The sequence below is a fragment of the Phaethon aethereus genome (assembly GCF_964289735.1).
Source record: "Phaethon aethereus genome assembly, chromosome: 1".
NCBI classification, from domain to species: Eukaryota; Metazoa; Chordata; class Aves; order Phaethontiformes; family Phaethontidae; genus Phaethon; species Phaethon aethereus.
Genome location: NC_138575.1, coordinates 128,901,910 through 128,927,568, shown reverse-complemented (window position 1 = coordinate 128,927,568; position 25,659 = coordinate 128,901,910). Strand labels below are relative to the sequence as shown.

Here is a 25,659-nt window from a genome sequence, read left to right as displayed (position 1 = left end):
TCCTGAAAGCAAATATGGAGGCCGCATGAATGACAGACTTTTTCAAAAGACAAGCCCCAACAGTCAGATACGTATTAAAGAGTTGCATATTCATTGCCATTCAGTGATTTGCAAAGCATTAATTGAAATAAACCATACCACTTTATGCTTTGTACTTTTTCTGGGTTCTCTGCCACCCTTTTATTCTTTTCTATTTAAAATTCCAAAACTGACTCCAAAATGTGTGTGAGCAGTATCTTCTAGCTTATTTTGAAATCTAAGTCAGTCATCTATATAAGTATTTCATTGGCCACTAAAGCAAGAGAAAAAACGTTAGGATGTTTGTAAGTAGACACCAGCCTGTGGCCAGATTGCAGGAAAAGTATAAAAGATGACCTGGAATAACTAACTAACTGAAGGACAGAGGTGACAATTAACAGGCAGGAGAAAGTATGCTGTGGAGGTCACATACTTAACTTGGGGAAATCTCAACGTAGAGCTGGTGATAAAAAGTATTAATGGTGTTGCCAGAATGCAAGATCACCTCCTCTGTAACCTGCTGCTGCTGACTGATACATTAAAAAAATGTATTTAATCTAGCCTTGTATAAAATTAAAGGAAAAAAGCACCCTAACAGAAGCTCTTGAACATTTTCTTTTGCTACATTTCCAAGAAAAGTTTGTGAATACATCTTATTTTATTGACATCACAATATTCAGATGTGGTTTGCACTTGAAGATCAGATCTTTTAAAACTAGCAAAGCAAGAAAGTCAACATGCTTTGATGTGATTATCAAAGGAAATCATACATTTTTTAAAAAAAAAGGTACAATAGTTACACCTGGCATGCCCACAACAATTTCAAAGGCTGGGATGATACAGCCACACACTAGATTCTCCTAATGTAACACAATGCCCCAACATTTCTTTGTTAAGGATTACCATCTTCCATATTCTTATTTAGGTTGAATGTCCTAGTGTCTTGATGTTCATTGGTCTAATTTACAAACTGAAAAGAACTACGTGTAAGAATAGTCCTTTTTTTTTATTCTTGCCACTGAGGAATAGGCTGCACCCCCACTTTTGCAGGCCTTCTGTCGCGCACACATCTTTAGAGCACTCCTCAGTAGACAACATTGCTCTGCTTTTTACGAAGTTTTCAGAAAATAATTTTATTTTTTTAAACTCATGCTATCTTAAAACTGAAATAAAAAGTAAGAGCTGAAAGCAGCACCTACTGCAGGTGGAATTTAGGGATTTTTTGGCTATGTGTAGGAGCCTTAAAACCCAGCACTGTGTTCTATTTCTATCAGTGCCAAACTGCAGAAAAAGAATTTTGTAATGAGTTGGGGTTTTTAAAGAAAAAATCTGATTAAACTGAGTTCACAAATGACATTGAAATCATAGAATACACAAATACAATGATGCTGTCTCCAAGCAAAAATATTTGTAAGAACAAAGACTGCTAACCAAATTCCTTAAATACTTCTCCTTAAATACAAGTATGAAGAATGTGCTAAACTAATCACTGTAAGCGCCACTGCATGTCTCTGAAAACATCCATTCTCAGAAAATCTACCAAAGTGTAACCTCGAGAGATAAACTTCAGTGCATAATTACAATTCCACACCGTAAAGTCCAAGATGAGTCTCAAGTTATTCAGTGGTAGAAATCAGAGTAATATAGATAAAATAGGATGCAAAGTTTTGCACTTTCAGACATAAAAACCTGTTACAAGTTACACTTGTGCACTGCCAGCTAAAGAAACCTGTAATTCCAAAACTTTTCGTTCCTTACTTCAGTGCTGCACTGACTTTGTATACCTTTCACTGCATATCACTCTAGTTTCTCTACACTACCTTTCCACAATGAGCCTGGCAGGAGTGTTGTGCCATGGAAAGATGTTTGTATTTCTGATCATCAAAATTCATTGTCACTGCATTTATGTTGAAACCTTTCATTATGTTACAAGAATTTTCACTTATTGTTTATTTTTTTCCCCTCTTTTCCTTTTCTATTTTTTTATACATTCAGAAATTAAGTCTGTTCACTAGTGGAATTCACCCATGCTCATAAGCCTAAAAGTAAACATGCTCAAAAATATCAGGGTTTGACAGAGTTCCAGAGAGCATGTGAGCACAAATCCAAACTTGAGATAAATCAACACTTGAGACATTTGCAACTGTGTCAGAAATGTAACCCCGTAATTAAACACCAAATAGTGAATGTTAAAATATTTTAATAACCTCCCAAACTGCACTGCCTAATAAGCTGCTTGCTTTGGCAACTGATTGGCCTGTCAAGAAAACTAGGAGCAAATTATTTAGCTATCAGGTTACAATAAGCTGAAAAGGAAACATAACTCCAGTGACAGGTAGAATGCCATACACCAGCTGAGAGAGTTAAAGTGTTATAACACGCACATCCCTAATGTATGGCTGATGAGAGACTTCTGAACATAACTAAAAGCTCAGGAAAAATGACGCTAAATGTTTACTGCGATGATCTCGTCTAAAGGCAATAACCCCTCAGGGTTAAAGATTCAACTTAACAAACCATTAACAACTCCAGCTCTGGAGCGATTATTTCACCCCAACTCTCCTCATTCCCAGCACACGACAATCCTGTTCGCCTGGCCCTGAGCTGTAAAGCTGCGACTGACACAGGACGTGGCTCCACTAACGAGCGCAGTGAAAATACCTGGCTAAAAGAGTATAAAGATAAGAAATATGCAGGGGATGTTAGTTCTGTTTCTGATCCGCTTCTCTGTCTTACGAGGGACAGATCTACAGACCACCCAGCACTTTGGTTTTGTAAGGAACGTGCAAACCGGTGGCAGCAGAAGACCCTTCAGATGAGAGGTTTCCATGCACCAGGTAGAGCTGGGGGTACGCGTGGGGGTGTTTGCTTCTGCAAATTGCGAATAAACTTGTGAGCTGGTTACAAAGTCTTGCCGGCAGCGGGTGAGGCACAGGCACATACTTACGGCAGAGGGCTTTCTGCAGCCTGCGGAGTTTCATGGCAGTCCTGTACGCTGAGAACCTGACGTTGTTCAGGTCAGCTGTAGGGGGGGAAATATTAAAATAAAAGATAAGCTTTACACCTTAGAAATAACAGCATCTTCTTGAGTCTGGTTAAATTGAACTAGAATATTATACTCATTGCTTAAAAGAACAGAGGAAAAAAAAAAGTATGTTAGAAATTCTACTTCACTGAGCAAAGGCCCTCAAATCTTGACAATAAATCATCCAGAAGAAAAAAACTAAGTCCTAAAGTGTTACTTCCTTTCATTCAAAGGCACTGAACTTAAGAGCACTTGAAAGGACAACATCAGTGACTGCAGCAGCGTTGTCTGAAAACACCGCAGCCTTTCACACCGCAGGCACTGCGAGCGAGATAACAACCTGAAACTCCCCCTTGTCTGCCCGACACACCAGCCAGGCTGCGTGCAGGCAGCCCCGAGAGGAGCTCTGCTCGGGAAAAAGCAGGTGACTCTCAGCTACTGCTAAAAAAAAAACCCCAACAATGAAACTTTTGTGCTTTCAACCCAAGCAGAGCCCAGCCATGCCCTGAGACGTAAAGCCTTCCCGGCGAGAAGCCAGCTCACCCAGCCAGGTGAGCTCCCAGCGGCAGCACAGCGGGGAACGGCACCCACCTGGGAACAGACGGTGTGGTACCATTTTCCCTACAGCCTTCTCCAGCGGTTACCAAAACGAGGAGACCTGCACAAGTCCCCGCTGGATAGCTCAACCACGACTTGCAAACACTGCCCGGGACACTGCAGGGACGCACATCAAAGCAGGCACGCCGCACCAGAACAGGCGAGCCTCTCGGCCTCGGCAGGCACGGTACCGGCCACCTGAATGTTATTCAGCACCAAATTCCAGTGATCTCCACAGCAAGGCACAGCAACTGGTCTGTAGCCAAAGAAGTGAATACTAGATAAAGCTGAACAGAAAGGAGGGGGTTTGGACAAAATGTGTCTTGGACCAAATCCGGCCAGGAAAGTTGATCCACTTACGCGAGTAGATCAACAGATACCTAAGCTAACCATGTATAGCTGCGAGCTGGTAACTTCATCAAAGAGAACCCGGGTAAGCCATCACGGTTGATGTTTTGGGGGAGAAAGTCCACAAACCGATGCCATTTCCCAACTGGCATTGCCAGCTCCTCCCAGGGACGCTACAGGGCAGCCGCCCTGGGGGTGAGGAGCGGTGGGGGGCACTCTGCTGTGCTGCAGAGTCATGGCCCCGTCACCTGCCCAACTAATTCCTGGGCACAGACACTCCTGGGCGTTGAGGGGGTCTAGGGACCGCTCCTGACAGATCGGTGGGCATCTTGTAACTTAAGGGTTTTCTAGCCCAGGAATGGGCTGTTTGCGTCAGCCCGTCTCAGCACCCAGCAACACTACTGAATGCATTTAATATACTGATGAAAGCCGTGGGGCCTAAGGAGTTAATGATGGGAAACGTTTCAAAAATGTAAACTACTTGTAAATACAAAAAGAACATACACTGGCTCAGAATAAAGGTCCATTTAGCCCAACAAGCTGCCTCTAAGCCTGGCAGACTCTTAGAGAAAGAATATGATGAAAAAGAGGGCAAATACAAAACAGTTCCCTGCTGGTATATGCGCTGAGGTGCTATAAAGCTGTTTGCAACGTGGTAGTTCGGGTATAACTATCCCAACATCATTTACAATGCTGTACAGGTATAGGTAGCAAAGGGAATATAGTCTCAATTACATTAATTTTAATTAAGCTGTTTTGAATGAGTAATCTGAGGTTTGGTAATTCAGTAGTTTTGTATACCTTAATAAAAGCTGCGCAACATTTCTAAAACGCGTCTTACAGCAGAAGGGATAGTTTCAGCTTTGTCTTTGCACAGACCCACACACCTTTTAAAATGGGCAGTTCTCCTGCATATCGTTCCTGCCAGCTCCCTCTCTCACAATCATCCTGACAGGTCCAGAAGCCTTAATGTGGTGTAGAATACAGCGAGCCTTTTAAATAAAGCGACTTAATTTGTCTTGAAGGCAAATTAATAAAGCAGTCCCTCGCAAACGCACTGTGACTTCAGTTACATTTTGTACCCTTGTTGTAAATCTGCATTTGTATTCCAAAAAACAATACATACTAGATTACACATAGCATTAGATAAAATGAAGAAGCCTTCCCTAAATTTTCCCTGAGTGTTCTGAAAAAAAGCTTCTCTACTTATTATTTGTATTTCAAGAAATATTAGTAAATATATATGCATATTTAAGGCATCGATCAGGGCAGAAAGTATGATCCATGAAGACGCTTAATCCTGAAAGTGCTGTAGTTTACATCTGTTTTCCTGTGTATGTAAAACACACTGAATTTGTCATCAACCTTAATGACGTTGCTGCCAAGAAGCATCAGCTGTAAATGATCACGAGCTCATTTCTGAGCCCTCATCTCAGCTTTTGGGAGAGTATCAGCAACGTCTGCTTTTGGCTCTGCGCGCTGAGGCCAAGCGCAGCCGTCGCGTGCCCCCCCGCCCACCTTCCTTGCTGTGAGCAGCGCCCGCCCGTGCCCGGTCACTGCCCCCGTGGCAACTGCTCACCTCACATCTTCCTTATGCCGCCACCTCCCTGCCCCCGACGGATGGCTCTCTGACCAGCTGGTGACAGTCATCTGAGGTCACTGGATCTGAATGATTTTGCTTTTTCCACCCCCCTACTCCTACGAAACCACTGGTGATCTCTTCCCCCCGCCCCGAAAGAACGCGTTTCTCTGTGGCGCAACGAGGGGAGCCCAGGCCTCCTCCTAACTGGGTTCAAAGTATTTCCCTTGCTGGCATATGACGCCATTTAAATGAACCACAGAACGCAAGACTGTCAGGGAATGAGACTCGGTCACCGGGCTCGGGCGCGTCGGAGGTAACACCACCGCTAAGCGCAAGGGAGGAGACTTCGAGCGCGGCTGCGTAAGCCTGGCCGCAAGCCAGCCCTTACTGCTGGGATCGTGCAGAGGAGGCGGGGAGGGAGGGAGGAGGCTCAAGCAGCAGCAACCTTCCGAGGGCCGATGGAAACACCAGTAGTTCCCCCTTCCCTGTGGTTGTTTTTTTTTTTCCCCCCTCTTCCTGGGTCCTGAGGGAAAAAAATGTGATGCTCTCGCCACTCCCAAACAGCCGACTAAAAGAGTCAGGGCCCTCTGACCCTTGACTCCAAAGCTTTTATCATCTGCAAGCAGATCGGAGAGCTCCGTATGCCACGCGTGCCTTCCTCCAGCCCCTTCCTCCCACTCCTAGAAAGTATGCACCGCCTCGTCACCCGAATGAGGGGGTCAGAAGCCTGAAAGCCCTTGGGGTATGTGAAACTTTTGTTTAATGATACTCCCAGTCCTCATGGCTCAGAAGGTAACTTTCAAGTTTTGAACAAAAAACGTAAATGCTCAAGAGCATAATCTGCTTATGGTCTGAAACAACGATGTAGAGGAAGAGGTCACCTGGCCCCTGGAAAGAAACAAACTGAGGAAAGGATCACACAGGAGTATTTGGTGACACCCATATTTACATCCCACAGCAAAGAGAAATCATGGTCCTTCCATCGCTCAGCCATGAACAACCCGTCTGTTCAAGGGAATATAAATCTTTCTAGGGGAGAAGATTTAAGATTGTGTTACAGAAGACCCGTAAGATGGGGCAGGTGCTTACAGCTGACACCTTTGCAGCAACGAACAGTTTCCACCAACACAGCAGTAAGATCTCTCCATGATCTTCCTAAGCTTCTCCCGCAGCCCTCCGACTGTCGTGGTGAAAGGAGTTTACTGCTAAAGCATCGCTGACTCTCAGAAATTAGGAAATATCTTTTCACTTCTTTCTTCTTTTCATTACAGACATGACAAGCACTTCCCTTTGCTTCATGGCAACTAATGCAGTAGGGACAAGGTTATCTAGAAAAGTGATTTCTTCCATGTCCATCATGTGCCTAGAACATACAAATATGTTCATGTTCATATTCTTACGCTCATTCATACTAATATGAATAACACTGAAGAAGAACTAGTGCTCTTATTACATGTGCAGCTTTAATGAAGAGGACTTCAGACTGCTGATAGGAATAACTCAAATCATAAATATTATGGAAAAATGATCAGATAATTAAATCCTAACCTTTTCTGCGTACTTCTGCATGTTGAGAGAAATCTCAAAACGTAAGGGCTATGTTCTTCTTCAAAGAGCTAAGACAGCCTCATCAACACATTTTTGAATGTTGTATTTCTACAGTATTGTAGAAACAGCCGTAATTACACATAGCAGATCCTTTTGCTAGTGAGTAATAGGGTAAAAAAACCACTCATTTGAGAAGTGGCCAGTGATTTGTATCAAAAATTCGAACCTCCTGCTGGAATGTCCCACTGACTACTGACACAATATCAACAAATAAGATGATGTAGATTTTACTGTTTTTTTAAAAATCCTCTCATGCTAAATTCCAGATTTTATTTTGGGATATGAATATTATGTTAAGAGGGAAAAAACAGATTCTCATATCCTTGAGCCTTACTGCACAAAATAAGTTGGTAAGCAACTAAAAGCAATTAAAGAAAATCGCTTAACTTTATGGACAGTAATTTTTGCACTGCCTGGACACCATCAAACTGAAAAGAGCAGCTTACATGTTTCAGGTGATAACTATCTTAAGTGTAAAATTTGATTATTTTATATATAGAGTTATATCTATATAGAGAGTTAATAACGAACTTCTTTGAAAGAAACTAGATGCCATCAGGTCAAATATTCATCTTCATTTGATAAGATTTACAGAGTTTTGAGAGTTTTTTCACTCTCACTTATTTGCAAGGAAGAAAATGTGAACCTACAGCGATATACCTCAAAACCTAAAAGTCTTACTCAACCATAGCTTGTGACATGATTATACAGCTATTCCTAGATACACTACCTGCAGTGACAAACTATTTGGGGAATTACATGTCACCGTTGTCCCTGACAATGCCTACCTAACAGAGGTTAAAAACTGTTTACTGTACAGCCCTGAATAGACCATAATTCTACTACCAGCCACTACGCTTTCATGTTTCATCAGACATTAATGGCACGCTGACTTTTCAAGAAACTTCATCTCACGTTGGTTCAATGTAGCTACAATTCCCTGACTGGCTGATAAGGATGCTGGGTTCCTTCCTGCTGCCCAAGACCCATCTATCTTTTAATGATGCCCTAGAGTGACAGATATCGCCTCTTTAGGAATTGTAATTTAAAAATGCAAATGAGACAAATGCACAAAGGAAAGAAATTAATCAAGTAATGCTGCTTAGTATCAGTTGAATCTCAGCCATTGACTCTTTTATGGTAACAATAATTAATGCTATCAACTACATTGAGAATAAATAACAGTACACAGTATTATACATACAGACAGTTTAACCACTCTCCATGAAACAATACAGCACGCTGCACTAGACCTGTCCCACTGAGTAAAAAAGCTGGCAGTGTCTCTGCAAATTAGTAAGTGGGAGGTACCCAGGGCACCAAAACGCTACTAATTGCACGTAGACCAAGTGGATGAACACCACAGCACGTGCCAGCATCCCGATAACCGGACCAATTGACATGACCTTTGGGAATTTAGTTTTAGCATGTAATGGCTTTTCTTTAGCCTGCAAACCCAAAAGTGTAAGAAAGGATAGAATATACACCTGGGTTATACCCCATCATGGGGTTGGGATGTGAGTAGAGTTTGGAGTCAGAAAGGTCAGAAACCCTTCATGTACGCTAGATGAGAAGTAGTCGTAATGGAAAATCCTAAAATAAAAAAATAACAAACAAGCATTCAAAAATATTAATAAGTGGTGCCTGTTTGCAAACCAAGAGTGCCATAGTCTTGAGCAAAATGTTCCCATATTGGTCACCTACTCCACAACAGAACAGTACACTCCCTATAATACTCTCCTTCACTGCTAATATGCCTGTGATATTCTCAAGGGATGCAAGGTTAACTTCTACCATCTCACTCCTACTTCTCTACTATAATAATGCGTATTGTCTATTAGGTGTGTGCCTACAGGGGATGCAATCACACACTGTTAGAAAACCTACTCTAGGACTGACTACTATCCAAGGTTGACAGAACCCAACCAATCCTTTTTTCTGAAATGAGAAATTTTATTGTTCAGATTGTAGTTAGCTTGAAAAGGACATCAGTGAAAAAGCAACCTCTAAAGAAAAAATGTAAGTATCATCTCACTGGATTTCAGTAGAAATCAAACGACTGGGGTGTGCAACAGGCACACGTCTTACCAGTACAAAGGTGGAAATTGATTAGTTGATCATTAATAAACCCTCATATTCAATACATGGTTTAGTTACTTGTAATAAAAAATGATTATGGCAGAGAGGGGCAATTCAGCCTCTTCAGGCAGCATTTCAGAAGGACAAATTAAACTACACAAACCAAAAATGATACAGTTTATTCATCTTGATCATTCAGAGTTGGAAGCCCACATTGCTGCACAAGAGCAGCCAGCCACAAGATCAACACGGCAGCTGCTGCCGAAAGCCCAGTGGAGGCTCAAAAGCAGCTTCCAACATTCTCCCACCTTGTGTTAAGCAACTCTGACATTTCTTCCATGTACTCCACAGAGAACTGACCCCCATCCCTCCAAATTAAATGGAAAGCTGTCACCAGTGCACTGCAGTCTGCAAGGGTGAGAATGTTTCTCACCCTCTTGTCTTGCCTTGGTGAATTAGGAGAGATAAACAGCTGCACATGGCAACATTTCTGACTGCATCCTGCTACTGCAATTACTATTCATGGTGACACTAATACACCTTGGGGAGACTCGTACTGACGTTACAGGGGAAGGCTGGAGGAGGGGGACACTAACAGTATGGCACAGCAGACCAAGCTCTCCTGAGCCATCACTGCAAAGGTTACAGCAATTTTTAGCTCCAAGGCAAGGTACTATCATTCTGAGCTAAGCTGCCTGCCATTAAACGTTGACGCTCAGAAGACAATCTGAAAAAAATTAAGCAGTCCCAGACCGCTTTGATTCCAGCTCTTCCCTTCTCCCCCCTCACCCAACGTTCCTTGAACTCTCCAGGACAATGAAATAACAAATTCTCATTTCAGTGATGCCCTGGAGCCACCATAAAGGATGAGAAAATTTGTAAGGGGGCTGTAAAAGAACGGTGTAAAAAAGCAGATCTGCTTGCACGGAACAGCTTTTGCAAACAAAAGCAGCTGGAGCAGTTCTTGGTACTTTGAAGACTTTCAGAGGGAAGTCAGAAGAAAATGGGAGTGGTTCATAACGGTGTAAATACAAACTGAGGGGATGTCTGTCAGCCTCTGAACATTTGAGACTCACCACTGATTTTTACTACCTTTCCTATTTCAGCATTTGTTTTTTTCCTGTGTTCTTAGTTTATATAACTAGTCACACTATATCAACATCTACTAGATACATTAAATTATACAGCTAAGGTCATAGTTGCAAGTACCTGCTGCCACTTTGACTTGACCATTAAAGAACAATTAAGTCATTTAATGTTGATGGCTTATTATGTACCTTTAAGTAGCCGTAACTTTAAATGAAGAGTGAAAATTGCCCAACTTGAGTCAGGAATAGATGCTTCATTAAAACTAATAAAATGGCAATGTTGTTTAAATAATAAAGAAGAGCAGTCAAGAGCAAGCACTTCAATATCTTAAAAGGAAAAGCTTCTGTTGAAGGACGAGTTAAAAATTTCTGATGCACGTATTAAATCTCAAATAAAATACTTTGCCATTATTACTATTATCTTTATAAATGGCCATGTTTCAACAAATGACCTCAAAGAGAATTTGAGAATTCTTCCTTCATGGGCAGGTTATTTTATAATTTCATTCCTATGGTTCTTTCTGCTTCCTCTGATGCAGTCCCTATTGAAGACAGGACACAGGACTTCCTGGACCGACAATCTGATCGGGTACAAAAGTGTACGTAGCATGCTCCTACCCTCTATTACTAGTAGCAAATAATGCTCCCAAGTAATTTTGCTTCATTTTTATAAATACACAAACCTCTGAAGACAGCAAGCTGAGCCAATAAGTTTGAAAGTTGGAATTAATCTATTTTAGCAAATTGTAACACAGCAATTTGTGTGTGAATTGGGTATGTGAAGAATAAAACTAATATTACTCCTTCTTCCTACAGAAGTGTCTCTTGTGTCTCAAAGACATAGGCAGATGAGGAACATTACCTCGTGCCAGGTTGCATCTTCCTCATTCACGTAAAAAAATTAAGCTTTCAGTAATTTGTACGAATTTGTATTATAGACATAAGGATCCCCTTGCAAATTATGATATACTGGCACATCACATAGCTCCATTATTCCCTACAGGCTAAGTGTAGGGGTTGGAAAATGGAAATGAAAACTCTTGACAGCATTGATGTGCTTGGTCTCACATTTTTGCATTTACCTGTCTTACAGAATCCATGTTTTCTACCAGATCTTTAAAATACATACATACCAAGCTCCTTACTAGCTTCTTCATATGAATGAGAAGCAAAATTTGGATCCTAATGTGGGGAAAAATAATAGCATCTAATGAATATGCAATACAAAATCAACTTCAATAATATCTTCTCAGATAAAATATTACTGAACAGTCTTTTCAAACTTCAAACATCCCATTATTACCGTTTTGACCTGAGGCAAAGCAAAGCACTGAAAATACATCAAGGGTTCTGTTCAAGACGAAACGGGTTATGCTTGTATTATGCAATTTGTGTGAGAGTTAGGCAATGATGAATACACCCAATTCAAAAAATAAAATAAAATAAATTGGTAGGTTATTCAGTAGTACTTTTATCAAAGCCTCACCCATTGTGGCAGTGCACAAAGAATCACCTAGTCCAATCTGTTTTGTACACATATATGAACACCTAAGTTTACTGACAGAAACACGCATTAGGCATCCTTTGCTAAAATCAACATCGCATCCATATTAATGAGCATTTAGTCTCAACCCCGAAAGAAATAAAGCTAGCCAGAAAGAGGACTGCCGTTTTGGACATTCCAAAACAGCAGGATTTTATAAGAAAAAGAAACAAAATCTGCCTAAGCATGTTCCTTCTTTATGCAGTAAAACACAAGAATATCTTAAACTCTTGACATTTGGGTGAGCCTCATAGTGATAAAACTCAGTTAAACTAAATGCAAACTGACTTCAGCAATGACACATCTTTTGAACTGTTGACCTGAACGCATCAGGACACTTTTCTCCCTTATATACAGTTACCTCTTCACTTCTTGATCATCAGGAGTGCTTTACCTGAAATAGGGTAATACCAGAATAAAAGCAGTTGCCACAGGACCTTAGGTCTGACCAACGACACTATCAGAAATATCATGCAATCGCTGGATCAAAGGCGGCTGCGGAGTCAGAGTGCGGTTCAATTAACAGGCAACTGTTTGAAGAACAACCTGTATTAGAGGGATGTCTGCATGTGCAATTACTATTTGTCCTGAATCTTTTAAACCACTCACTTTAAGACTAGAAACATAAAGGAGACAAACAGGGCAATACGTTATAATTAAACAGCAAGTCAATACTTGTCTGCTCAGCCTGAACTTATACAACTTATCCTTTTTTGACATACAAAGCTGTATTCTGGTTAATTTTTAAAACAAATTGCTGCCACAATGCTAATACTATAAGGAAAAAATATTCACGCTGTTTCATTCCATTTTATCGTATCACTTTTCTAAAGTATTTTTGGCATGCCTTTAACTGCAGAGCACTGTAGAGGTACCTGAGTTAGCTTGAAATAGATTATGCTGGCATAATTAGACTGTTTTCAGCAGCTAAACTAGAGTTTAGGAGGAGATAATTTAAGCTATTTTTCACCATGCTAAATAAGCCTGCACTGAATGCTGGATTTGACTGCGCTAGTGCTCAAGCTGGCCCATTTAAAGCTGGTTTATGTACATGTGCTGTACAGACGTAACCTCCTTTACGAATGCAGCATATTAAACGGTATTTCTTTTAGAGAAATAGCTTAATTTTTATTACACCCGCCATTTTTTATTAACAGAACTATTAAAAGCAGAGTTAGCTATTAAATGGTCTGCGAAGCAGCCTATACTAGAGCACAGATTGACCTATTTTATCTTCTAGATGTCCTTCTGTTAATAAAACCCAAAGCTGCTAAAAAATAAAAAACCCTCCACCAGAGAGGCACATCTGAAGTCATAATAAGCATGCAATCTGGGTATTCAAAATGACATCATGACAGCTGCCATGCCTTCCAAGTATTGAAAGTGCTTTAAAAATAAAGCAGTGGTAACACAGTCTGGCAAATTGCTTCAATTGGCTTGCTACCATCCAAAAGTCAACATTAACAGCAGCTTGGTGTGATTTTTTTCATCTGCCTTTTGTAAAGTAGATTAGACAGTGAAAAGATTCAGGATTTTTTTTTTATTTTATTTCTGTCCCAGTCTTTCAGTAAGAGCTTGCAACAATGCACCCAAATTACTTCGTAAACCCAGTGCACATTCCAAATGTGCTGAAACATTTTTTTTTCCCCTGCATGTTTGAAATGTGTTATTATGCCTTACATATTTCCCTTGCAAAAAATGTTAACCTTGGTAAAAGCACTGCCTCTCGCTTTCACTTAATTTTGTTCTTTACTACTTCTGGAAATCTTTGCCTTTTGATTGGGGAACAAAAAAAAAAAACCAAACAACTGGTAGAGGTGTCTTACCTAAAGACTGGTAAAGCTCAGTCATCTTGGGATGATCCCAGCAGGTTGTTTGTGTCTCATGGCTACAAGACAAAACACGAAAGTTAGCAAAGTAAAATTTCTATCATCTCCATCGCACAGCGAGTGATCCAGGTTGCACATCAGAGCCTGGTGCCAGAGCACCGCCAGCAGCCTGAGCTGCTCTGGCAGAGGGTCTCAGCAGCGGTAGGCATGTCTTCTTTCAACATGAGATGTTAACTCGGAGCGCTTTATTTAGGCATGGGCTCAAGAAACAAAATTAAAAGTAGGGCTAATATTAAAAAAGACAGCAAGTATTCAGATATGCCGTAATGGTTTGGGGAATTTGTAAGCACACCGACCAATTCTTAAAAAGTCTTTGTTTCGTACAGATCGTTCTCCAGTTCCTTCGAACTTGGGGCCGGACATTTAAGAGGGCTTAGTTCTTAAAGCGTTTATGGAAATTCTGACCAGATACTGAGATCCATGGTATTTGTGACCTGCTTTATCCTATATGCTCTTTCCCACATGGTAGGTAAGAGCTACCCAATGCAGCAGCTGCAACCCTTCCTTTCGGTCCAAACATTTGCACTAAAATCCCCAGGCGACAGCCCCCTGACCCACCACCGGCTTACACCGCTTTCCAGGCCAATGCCTTGCACCCCCCATATTGCTGCTCCCCTTGTTCCCTGGGACTCCCAGGCCCTCTCCCTGGTCCCGCGGGTCCCTGTGCGGTGCCAGGCAGCAGAGCTGTTGGGCAGCCAGGGAGAAGCTAACATGGGGTTATGAAAAACCCGCAGTATGACCAGAATGTAAACTGGACGGTCTCTGCATCAAGGCTAGCAGTCTTTAGCTTTGCAACACGACATGCCAAAAGACATGCAGTGTGAGAAAGCCAACAAAATAAAAGTGTTAGCGGGTGTAGTAGCAACTCATGTCTCTTGAGGTTACACATACTATGTTTTTTTTTAATGACAGCGTAGCTGATGTGATCATGTTTCCATTAACGTAGAAAACTTGAAAGAAAATTCTCCTTATCTATCCTGCAGCAAATAAAGTCTTGGTCACACACGCAATTCAGCTACATTGAAAGACAACCATGAGTATTCATAAAAAAGAATTTCTGGAGAGCATATGTAGCGCACAGTTGCTAGCAATCCCATTTGCAATTCCTGTACTTAAAAAGCTGACATCCTGGTTCCAACACGCACACATCATTTGGGAGAAAATATGCAGGAGAGCAGGACCTGATCCACAGCGCTGCGGAGCTCCTGGAGCTCCAAGAGACTAAGCCACAACCCAGCCAGCGGGCTAAACGCACCTGGACACCCAACGGTGCGCTGGAAGACTGATAAAGCGAGGTTGTTCTAGAGAACAAACAGTCCTTCAGTTCTCTTTTTGAGGCAGCGATGTTCCCAAGCACACGTCTAAGCTGTTACAGGCTAAGAAGGGGTAAAATTTTCAATGAATCACTTCGACACCACCCCCACCCAAGGAAAAAAGAAAATCGTGACATGTTTTCTTACTATGAGTTATTAATATTGGTCTTAGAATTCTGACAGGCTATCCATGTGAATCCTTTACTGGCCCAGTAACCTCTATATATTCAGTAGCTTACTATATATAATATTTCCAGATTTTGCCCTGTAACTCCAAGGAAGAATGAAAGGGATCAGAAGCACTAAGCATAGGGAAAAAACATTGCCCTAGTTGAGTACAGGCTTTTAAACAAGCCTTGTCTCATCAACCTCAGCATCCTCTACCCTTCTTAATTCCTGTGGTGGCTGAAGGCAGTGAAAGAGGGAGGAGGACACTAGAAGAGCAAAAGCAGTCTTGTTCTTTGCTGTGGTAAAAAATGAGTAGTGCAAAGGGAGGTGGCTGCAATCATATTCAGAAACCTGAGCCTAGTCTAGTTTTTTTTAAATGCAGAAACTGGGTAGCTTCAAGTGAAAACCTGTGGATCTGAGCCACCTGCACCTGAGCTCCGGCATTTCCTACCACACTTGGTATGGGCAGGAGAGAATATAGCACCACCAGCTTTTACCATACCCAGGTATAAACTGCATATTTGAAGAAAAACTGAACCAGTTTCATTTACACATTGAGTCCCTAAAAGCTTGGCTGCCAGAAGCCCCAGCAGCCCAAAGGAAAAGAGGAAGGGAGTCTATTCATCACAGAACAACCCTGTAGCCAGAGATGCGACGACTCAGGTGAACGGCCTGCAGACCCAAATAAACATTCGCACCCACAGACCCAGGACCACAGTTTGTTTGCGTCCCATGTCAGTCCCAGATCAATAGTTCCCCAGGGATAAGCCTGACTGCCCTGGCTTGCTTCCCCACGGGCAGGTAGCCCCAGAAGCAGGGGATATTTGGATAGCAACTGTACCATGGTTTATATGCCAAATCATGTAATAAAAATGAGAAAAAAGAACTTACGCACACAGTTACAAGAAATCTCTGAAAATAATCTGCATAATTTTCTCTATGAAATTAGTTTGGCAGCCCCAGATTGTTCTACGGATAAACTGGACCACTTCAGACTCCATAGCTGTTAACCTGGTAGCCTTCAAAGGCACCGATTCCCCATTAAAATATTGAAAAGCCATCAGATATCTGGCAAAGGTGTATCCATGTAGGATTGTGGAATTCCATGCCTGTGTTGGATAGAAGAACAAAAGGATCATCTTAGACGTGGAAAACTATTATGGTTGATCACTAATCAGCATTATATAGATGAGTAATTTATTGATTTAATTTTTTATGGTAAGTCCCAACCACCTATCAGTGAATTTAATGTGCCTGGTTTAAGCTTATGGCAGTTACTAATCTTCCTGAAAATACATAAGTGATTTTCCTAAGATCTTGCAAATAAAATTTCCATTGCCAAGGAAACATTGGACTCCAACTGTTTTCAGATATTTTTAATATCAGTAAGCCCAAACCACTACTTGGTGTGCTCTTCTTCAAGGCAATTAACCTTACACCGTGGGAGATGTACATTTTGTAAGGAATGATTTTATTCACTTCATCTGCAAGTGACTAAGACCGAATTTGCAGGGTAGGTGCACTTCCCCTCTTCCCCCACCCTTTGCTTTATTTATAAACTTGGTTGCAACTTAGAGGAAATACTCCTTCCTTTAGGCAATAAAAGTCAAGCCAGCAGAGACCCTAACTCTTAGAATCATAGAATCTTTTAGGTTGGAAAAGACCTTTAAGATCATCGAGTCCAACCGTAAACCCACCACTGCCCAGGCCACCACTAAACCACATCCCCAGGTGCCACATCTCCTGCCTCTGCCACCCTCCCAGCAGTGACCACCCGTGGGGCAGAGTGCCCTGCTCCTCGGCAGTGCAGCAGGGATCGCTCAACCTCGTCCCCTGAAGGAGACCCAGAGACGGACTCTGCGCTCGTGCAAGAAAAAGCAAGTGTTTTGAAGGGAACCGAACCTTGGTCGCTGTGATTTCTGTAGAGGTTGAGTGCCCGTACGGAGCCAGGGCAGATTCTGCTGGTACTTTACATGCAGAACACACGAAGGCTGCAGCTATTTCACTCCAGCTAAAAGGCGTTTGCCTCTTAACCGAACGTTTTCAGCTCCGAAAGTTATCAACGATTCTGCACACAAGGGCAGCTCCAGGAAAGGTTAGATTCCATCGAGGCTATTCTTCATAAGCCTCTTTGCCATTTTCAAAGGCCAGTTAATTGTGAGCTTTGGGGTTGGACCGGTGGGGGAGGATTTGTGTGTATGCCCTCATTGTGAACACCGTCTGAAGTGAAATGCCAGCTCAGCAGTTTCAGGCAGCCTCAACCACACTTGGGAATGCTGTAGCATCCTTAATAGGTCTGCAGCAAAGCGTCTGCCAGAGTTTCAAACTCCGGTGAACAAGGCCCTTTACAGCCTGCAAGTCAGAAAGACATGAAAAGCGTAGTCTGAGTCCTCTTGACTAACAGCAGCTAAAGTGGGGTGAGAATATGTGCAGAAAGAAGTACTCGGGATGCTTTTCCAACAAACCACCAACATAAAAAGGCATCAGTGCACATAGTCAGTAGTTGTGCCATACTGCACAGGCTCAGAGGATACGTTCTTCAATTTGGCTCTACGTTTAGGTCAACTAAATTGGTCACTAGCTTTTAAATCATTGGCATTTTGCAACAAATAAAAATACAAGTGGGCTCATGTGGCGTATTTTTCTCTTTCTCACCTGACTTAACCTGCCAAGGTGTAAAGGAAATTAAAACCAGGCCTGAAAAGGAAAAGAGCAGCAGCGGATAATGGTGACACCTGGGCGCTGGCGTGACTGGCACGCTAACTACACTGATAATTCAGTGGGATGAAAGCATAGTCTTCGCTTATTACATCCTTTGGGAACCGCAGGACCACTTCATTAAAGGATGATTATATTATATTATATTATATTATATTATATTATACTATATTAGCAAGGATAATTTTTATGTGGGGAATTCTGTCACACGATGCCTGTGTGAACTCCTCAGTTCCTGCCAAGAGCAGAGAGATTTGTCTCTCATCACTTTGGGCAGAGCCAGTAACACACAGGATTGAAAACGTGAAATCAAGGGATGATATCCTAACTGACACCCTAGCTGAATTACAGTTCCCTTGTTATAACTTGATCAGTCTGAACAGTTATTTTGTCTTCCTTTGTTTTATATTACTTCTGAGGAACAGCAGCAGAAGTAGGAATGGAGAGCAATGCTCCCCCCCCCCCAAATTCCTGCACAAATTCCCCCTCAAACATTCCTGCATAAGCCACACAGAAACATTCGCAAACCCTTTAACTATTCTTGATTGCACTCCTTCTCCCCCCCCGCTTTTTTTTTTAAATATATATATAGGATTCAGTCTCATACGTATTCATTGCTTGGCTCCAGAGTCTAAAATTTTAGGTTGCAACTGCAGAGTCCTTTTTAAACTCCTACATCTCTCTTCATCGGTGATACCAGAGCCAGTTCTGCTGCACTCCTCCCCTCACCCCTCCTCAGAAAATGCAACACGAACTAGATGCGCACAGAATAAGAAATTCTATCAGGTAGCAATAAATAAATAGTTACATACACTTATGAAAAAGCCACAATTAAAGTAATATTTTACAAAGCACCGAACCGATCCATTTTCAAAGAACACAATTTACAATACCTCTCACCTTTAAGATGAATAAAATGTTATTCCAACCACCTTATGACTGTTGTCAGAAAGCCAAAATAAACATGATAGAGTTGTTTGGATTTTACTAAACTAACCTAAATACAATTGAAATTGTTTGTTTGAATAGACACTGCCGCTCCTTTAAAAGAAAAACGTTTTCAACAGTAGATGACAGTGATTGCAAGGAAGACATAATAGTTGTCTTTTTACAGTTTTTCATTAATTCCTTAGCTAAAACAAGTTGCTGCTATGGAAAGTATTAGCGATGTAAAAAGGTGGCACTCCTTTGTGCTTTACAAAGGACTACTGTTTTCATCTGTAAATCTAGAGACTACTGATCTGTGCAGAGATTACTTCTGTTTAAGCCAAGGATCAGTGTCTTTTCAGCAGGAATTTGACTTTAGCGTGTTTTATTGGCTTTTGCCAGATTTATCAGACTGCTGAAGGCAGGCACCAATATATATTAAAGTTTCTTGCCAATACTGGAAATGAATAGTAGGAGAAGGGCAAATATCAACTGCCAAGTACGGAATAGTAACTCTTTTTTTCTCCCCTTGACGTTAAACATTTATTTTGTATGCTCTGTCACGGGGAAAGATTCCTGCTCAGTGTTTAAGGGCGGGTGAGCCTGCACCCCCCTACTCCTCCTCTGATCTATTTGCTTTTCAAAGCCTACCCTCTCCACTTCTGCCAAAGGAACTTCACTGCAGGTTCTTGACAAATCCAGGCTCAAACAGCGATGGCCTCAAACAGAGCTCCTACGTACAACCATGTTTCTGGCTTCCTCAGCTCCGTACGCACACGCCTGCAAAAACCACTTCTCAGCCCAGCTTCATCTTAAGATGAGGACTGGGGACGCTGCTGGTGTCCCAGGCTGGAAAATGTTTTACAATAGGTGTTAAAAGACAGTATGACGTACCGTACAGCAACAAGAGAGAGCACTTACACCGCGACAGCCCGCAGGGAACCCCCCTCCCAGCTTCCTCTGCCTATTAACTTGGAAGATGATTTCTAAGCACGAAATTGCGGGAAAAAGCAAGGCACCTCTAAGCACGTCTGTTTTCAGGAATTCTGCTGAAGTTCACGCCCGAGCCAGGTTACAACAGAGGCTACGTGCTACACCGGCAGCGCGGCACGGCGCTGCGCTGCCCCTTAAAGCCCGAGCAGTAACGGAGAGAGGCACCCCCCCCACCACCCCCCGGCCCGCTTTCGGCGCCCCCCGGAGCCCTCCGCGCCCCCCGGCACACCCACGGTTTCCCGGCCCGACTTCAGGGTTCCACCCCGCCCGCCCGCATCTGCACAGGTACACCCAGGCGGGTGCGTGACCTCACATGGCCGTGTCCTACGTCTTCCGACTAGGCACGTCCAGCGCCAAACTCCGGCCTCGTGCGAGGGAAAAGGGCGTTGAATCAAACGCCGCTTCAAGCTCCCAGGAGAAACCGGGCGGCAAGCGGACCCCCTGCAGCGGGGTAAACGAAAGGCACGGCGCGTCCCCCGCCGCCGGCACAGCCGGCGCTTACCCACGCTACTCTCCCACCACCGCCGCGCGCGGGATCGTTCCGGGCACTCGGCTGACATGCCCGAGAGCCCCCGAGCCCCCACCCCGACCATCATCATCATCATCATCATCATCATCATCATCATCAATCATCCCGCCGGCACCTGCCGCCCCGCAGCCCCCTCACCCCTTGGGCTGCTCCCTCATGGCGGCGGCAGCGTTGGCTCGGCGGCGCCGCGCGGGCAGGAACAAGCGCGGCCGCCCCGCGCTGCTGCGGCCGCCCCAGCCGGCAGGGAGGGCGGGCCTGCCCGCCCAACACCGCCCCTCGCCCCGCCCCTCGCCCCGCCCGGCGGCGGTACCGGCTCGGCAGGGGAGACCCCCAAAGGCCGCCGGGCCCCGCTCTCCGCCAGCGGCGGCGCGGCCGGAGGGCACCTCGTCCCCGACCCTGCCCGCAGCGGGGCTGTGGCTCCTCTTCTGGAGCGGCGGCGTGAGGAAGCCATCAGGGAAGCCCTTGAGGCTTTCGCCCGGACGTTTTTGGGGGTCCCGCCGGGGAGGTGGGTGCGCTCCGAGGCTGGCAGGCCGGTTGCCTTTCCGCGGGCTTGGGAAGAAAACTTAAGTACAACGCGCACCGAAGCTGGGGCGGGTTCGACATGGGCCTCAACGCGGGTTTTCGCGTTTCAGCCGTTAATTGCGGTGCTTGGACCGCCGGGTGGTTTATTTGCGAGTAAAATCGGGCGATTTCGTTTCTAAGGGCTTGCCTTGGCCCCACTGGGAAGGGCGAGCTTCTCCCCCGGGATTTTCAGAGCAGAAGAAATAGTTCCGCTCATGCCGAGTAGCTGTCGTGGTGTTTCTTTGTATTCATTCCTACTTAGTATTCGGTACACAAATAAAAGCTAACGATGTCCGTTTGGTGTCACCAGCATTTCAAACCAGCGCAGCCAGCCTCCTCTCGCTCAAGTTCCACACCTACATCCTTTATTCATGAAAGTAAAGCTGTGTAGAGAGCCGAGTCCCGCAGGCGACCGAGCAGTTTTTCAAGCCTTACAGACTGTGCTGTCTTGGTAAAGCCACCCAGAAGGGTGCCCTTCAAACGTACAAAACCCCTCCATTTTTGCACTGGGGAGATGCAGGCTTAGAAGCAAGGAAAATTCACCTCGCCCGTAGTTTCCGTACCACGGGAATGGCCCATAGACTGCCTTCCCATTTACATAGATGTCAGTAAGCGCCGAACCTGGTGAGTTTTATCCTCAGTACCAGGATATTTAGAGCTCCCCTTAAGGCTCCAGGTACCTGATTTTAGGAGAAGCTCAACAAGAGGTTCAAGGAGAGCCCTCATGTCTTTTCCTAGAACCACTAAAAGTGCAAGATGCTCAAGGTTCAACCCTTCAGGCCCCCAAATGCAAATATGAAAGTTAAGGGAATCAAACATTACATTCGCATAGTTTCCAGACAATTTAATTTGTTTTAAAAGGTCTAATTCACAGTTTTCGGTTACCTTGGATCTACAACACTAGCCCAACACGGAAAGAAAAAAAGAGGATTAATTTTTGTGTAAACATAAATCACTACGTTAGAATTCATTAGACGCTGTGAGAATTTTCCATTTACTTCAGTGGACCCGGTATTAGATCAATTGCTATATTAGATAGCTGAGGTTTGGGGTGAAAGAACTGGCTGAAGGCTGTCAATTGTGTTACATCAACAACCTCGCCTTTTTCCATCTTTAGCTAAGTTTTAAGAAGGCAGAGATCCCTCTTTAAGTCTTTAAAATAGGATGCTTAGCATATCACTTGGGAGGAACCTCAGGGTCTGTGACAAGGAGGGAGCAGCTGCGGGTGTCACGCAAAGGGGCGCGGGGCAGCCAGAAGCCTGCCACTTCACACCAAAAGTGGTTTGTTTTCTTTCAAGAAGTATCTAGTACTGATCCCCCTGATACACATTCCTTTTAATTTTTACTGTTTCTGGAGTTTCCTGGTCTGCCTTAACAGAAGCTTGATGCTGCTATTAGCGCGTTGGTCTTCTTTCCCATACAATAGTGCCAAGTAATAAGAATTTAAAAACCAGTCTGAATTTCTCATACTTTGCATAATCTTCTTTCTCCTTGAGTTACAAATAAAGCATTGTATTCAATTAGACTCACAGCAGGTGAAAACCCCAATTAGTGAATCCATTTTCTTGGCTTTTTTTCCCTACCTTACAGCCACACAGCACTTTTTTTTTTTTTTTTTAAAGAATAAAGGGGAACTCTGAGTCATTCCTTGACTGAAAAGCAAATTAACCCTTTGATCTCCCAAATCAAACTGTTACCCACTCAAGAACATCCAGGGGAAAACAAGAATGTTGAAGGATTAAGGGATTAAGGCCTATTGACTTTATAATTTGATTTTATTTAAAAAAATCTATTTAATGTAGTTCTGATTGTTGTCTCCAAATTCACAAAAGCTTTTAGCTGTTTTGATTGACGTCAAAATTATACTTTTGCTGTATAATGTATGCAAGTAATACCACTCTTATTCCAAATTATTTTTAAACTAACCATGATTTATTATAAAAATATGTTTTGTTTGCTGTGTAAATTGTGACCATCTTTGGCACTTGTCACTGAAGCCAATCTTAATTTTAAGCCATTTATTGGATAAAAGACAGTTGTCTTCCCATAGAAAATAAAACAGGATTACAGAGTAAGCAGAATTTTAATTCCCTGTGGTGCTTTTCTTATCCAAGAGTTATTCAGTCAAATTGTGCACCTAGATAGATACCTTAATCAGAAAGAGAACAGTGTTTATTTCTTTTATACTGTAGGTTTGTCCTGGACTATATCTAATCAAGGTGTCTCTCCAACATTTAACACCACCAGGTGCTTAAGGGGAAATCACAGCCCCCTAATAAATGGGGGATACTAATTACAGGCTGGAATATTGCCCAAAAAATCTTTTAGAAAAAAAGAAAAAAAAGGTGAAGTGGACTTTCAGGTAGTCCAACTGCATTGCTTGCTGTCCAAATGCTTACTGGGATCTCTGCATTTGAGAAAGCCGATTTTTCATTTTAATATGTTCTTCTCAGAATTTTGTCCCTTTTCTGTGGAGAAGGAGCCACAGACATACACACATTAAAAATAATGATGTGAAGATAAAATAACTGTTTCTTAAATAATATCGTTTGAGTAAAATTCTTCATAGGTTTCATGAAGGAGATCAGCATCACTACTCCATGTTACAGACAGATATGGAAACCCGAATGCAGAAATGGGCAGGGCCTTGCTGAAAACTGCTTAGTAAGGCAGACATTAAGTGCACAAGTTTGTTTTGTTAATATCTTCATCACTGACACAGACAGTGGGACCGAGTGCACCCTCAGCAAGTTTGCAGGTGACACCAAGCTGAGTGGTGCAGTTGACATGCCTGAGGGATGGGATGCCATCCAGAGGGACCTGGACAAGCTCAAGGAATGGGCCCATGTGAACCTCATGAGGTTCAACCAGGCCAAGTGCAGGGTCCTGCACCTGGGCCGGGGCAACCCCCACCATCAATACATGCTGGGGGATGAAGGGCTTGAGAGCCACCCTGCCGAGAAGGACTTGGGGGTACTGGTGGATGAAAAGCTGGACATGAGCTGGTGATGGGCACTCACAGCCCAGAACACCAACTGTCTCCTGGGCTGCATCCAAAGCAGCGTGCCCAGCAGGTCAAGGGAGGGGATTCTGCCCCTCTACTCCACCTTGGTGTGACCCCACCTGGAGTCCTGCATCCAGCTCTGGAGCCCTCAGCATAGGAGAGACATGGACCTGTTGGAGCGGATCCAGGGGAGGGCCACAGAAATGATCAGATGGATGGAACACCTCTCCTGTGAGGACAGGCTGAGAGAGTTAGGGTTGTTCAGCCTGGAGAAGAGGAGGCTCAGGGGAGCCCTTATTGCAGCCTTCCAGTAGTTAAAGGGGGCTCATAAGAAAGCCGGGGACAGACTTTTTAGCAGGGCCTGTTGTGATAGGACAAGGGGTAACAGTTTTAAACCAAAAGAGGGCAGATTTCAACTAGATCTAAGGAAGAAACGTTTCACAATGAGAGTGGTGAACCACCGGCACAGGTTGCCCAGAGAGGTGGTAGATGCCCCATCCCTGGCAATATTTAAGGTCAGGTTGGACAGGGCTCTGAGCAGCCTGATGCAGTTGAAGTTGTCCCTGCTCATTGCAGGGGGGTTGGACTAGATGACCTTTAAAGGTCCCTTCCAAGCCAAACTACTCTATGATACTAAGTCTTCTTGTAAGTTTAGCCCTTTATGAGTTAGAAAACTAAAGTGACATTTCTTTAGTTTTACTGTCACTGAAAGTGAAGATACAACATTTTCCTATTAACTTAGTCTTGCTTTCATAGTTCTGTGAAGCATGTAGTCCCCCTTGTAATTGTGGCTTTACTATTTCTCAGTTATCTGGGTAGTGGATTAGCAAGCACTTGCCTTGCATATAAGACGACATTGTGGTGCCTTGTGTGAGTCTATTTTCTTTTTCTTGGTAAAAATAAATAGTAAGATTCACTTTGGATGGCACGATGACAGTTTCCTGGATCATCTGTCTTAAACATGCTCCAAGGGCTGACACCTCCAGGATTTTTTTGGTATTTGTTGATAGCTCTTTCAGAAGAGCCAAGAAGAGAATACTGGTTTGGATGCTGCTGGTTTGGGGTTTTTTTTTTTGGCTGTTTGCACATTACCCTTGGAAGCACATTAAAATACTGTAAATGCAATGAAGAAAATAGTTTTGAAATTCTGTGTTCATTTTCCCCAGCACTGCACTGTAAATTAAAGACCTACTAAAACATTCATGGCTCTGTGTACTTATAATCAGTTATTTACACCACGGGAGAGTCAGAGAAGGAGCATACTGCATTCTGTCCAGAGGGAAACCCAATCTGTCTCCTATGTGAAGGGAGATTAGCAGGTGCTGCTTCTTAGATGGGGCTTGTTCTCCACACTGTAAGGCAGCTGTGCAACTGGTAAGTGAAGCTCACAGGGATTTACCTGACATGTTTCACTGAGATGCTCTTGGAACAGAGTAGGAAGAGGAATCCTTACTATTTTCTTTTCCTTTTTTTTTTTTTTTTGTTTTTAAATAAAACTCATTCTGCAGTAAATATTACAAACCTTGCAGCAATTGAAGGCATGGGAAGTATTGGTACCCAGCCTGTGTGACGGGAGTATGTCTGCTCCTGCCGAAGGCACAACGACACAACCTCCGCATTTCTCTACTTGCTTTCACTATAGTAAAGACACCTGATTAAAACTGAAATC

General features: G+C 43.3%; 1 protein-coding gene across 4 annotated transcripts in view; it reads right to left on the bottom strand.

Annotated features, from left to right (window-relative positions):
• Window positions 1-25,659, bottom strand: part of DMD (dystrophin) — a gene marked incomplete at both ends in the record, with an annotated part of 1,339,794 nt that overhangs the window by 63,819 nt on the left and 1,250,316 nt on the right. For all 4 annotated transcript variants that reach the window (XM_082008889.1, XM_082008891.1, XM_082008888.1 and 1 more), the window contains 2 exons: window positions 2,966-3,040; window positions 13,715-13,776. In XM_082008889.1, the coding sequence (XP_081865015.1) occupies window positions 2,966-3,040; window positions 13,715-13,776 (137 nt within the window). The remainder of the gene's footprint in view (window positions 1-2,965; window positions 3,041-13,714; window positions 13,777-25,659) is intronic.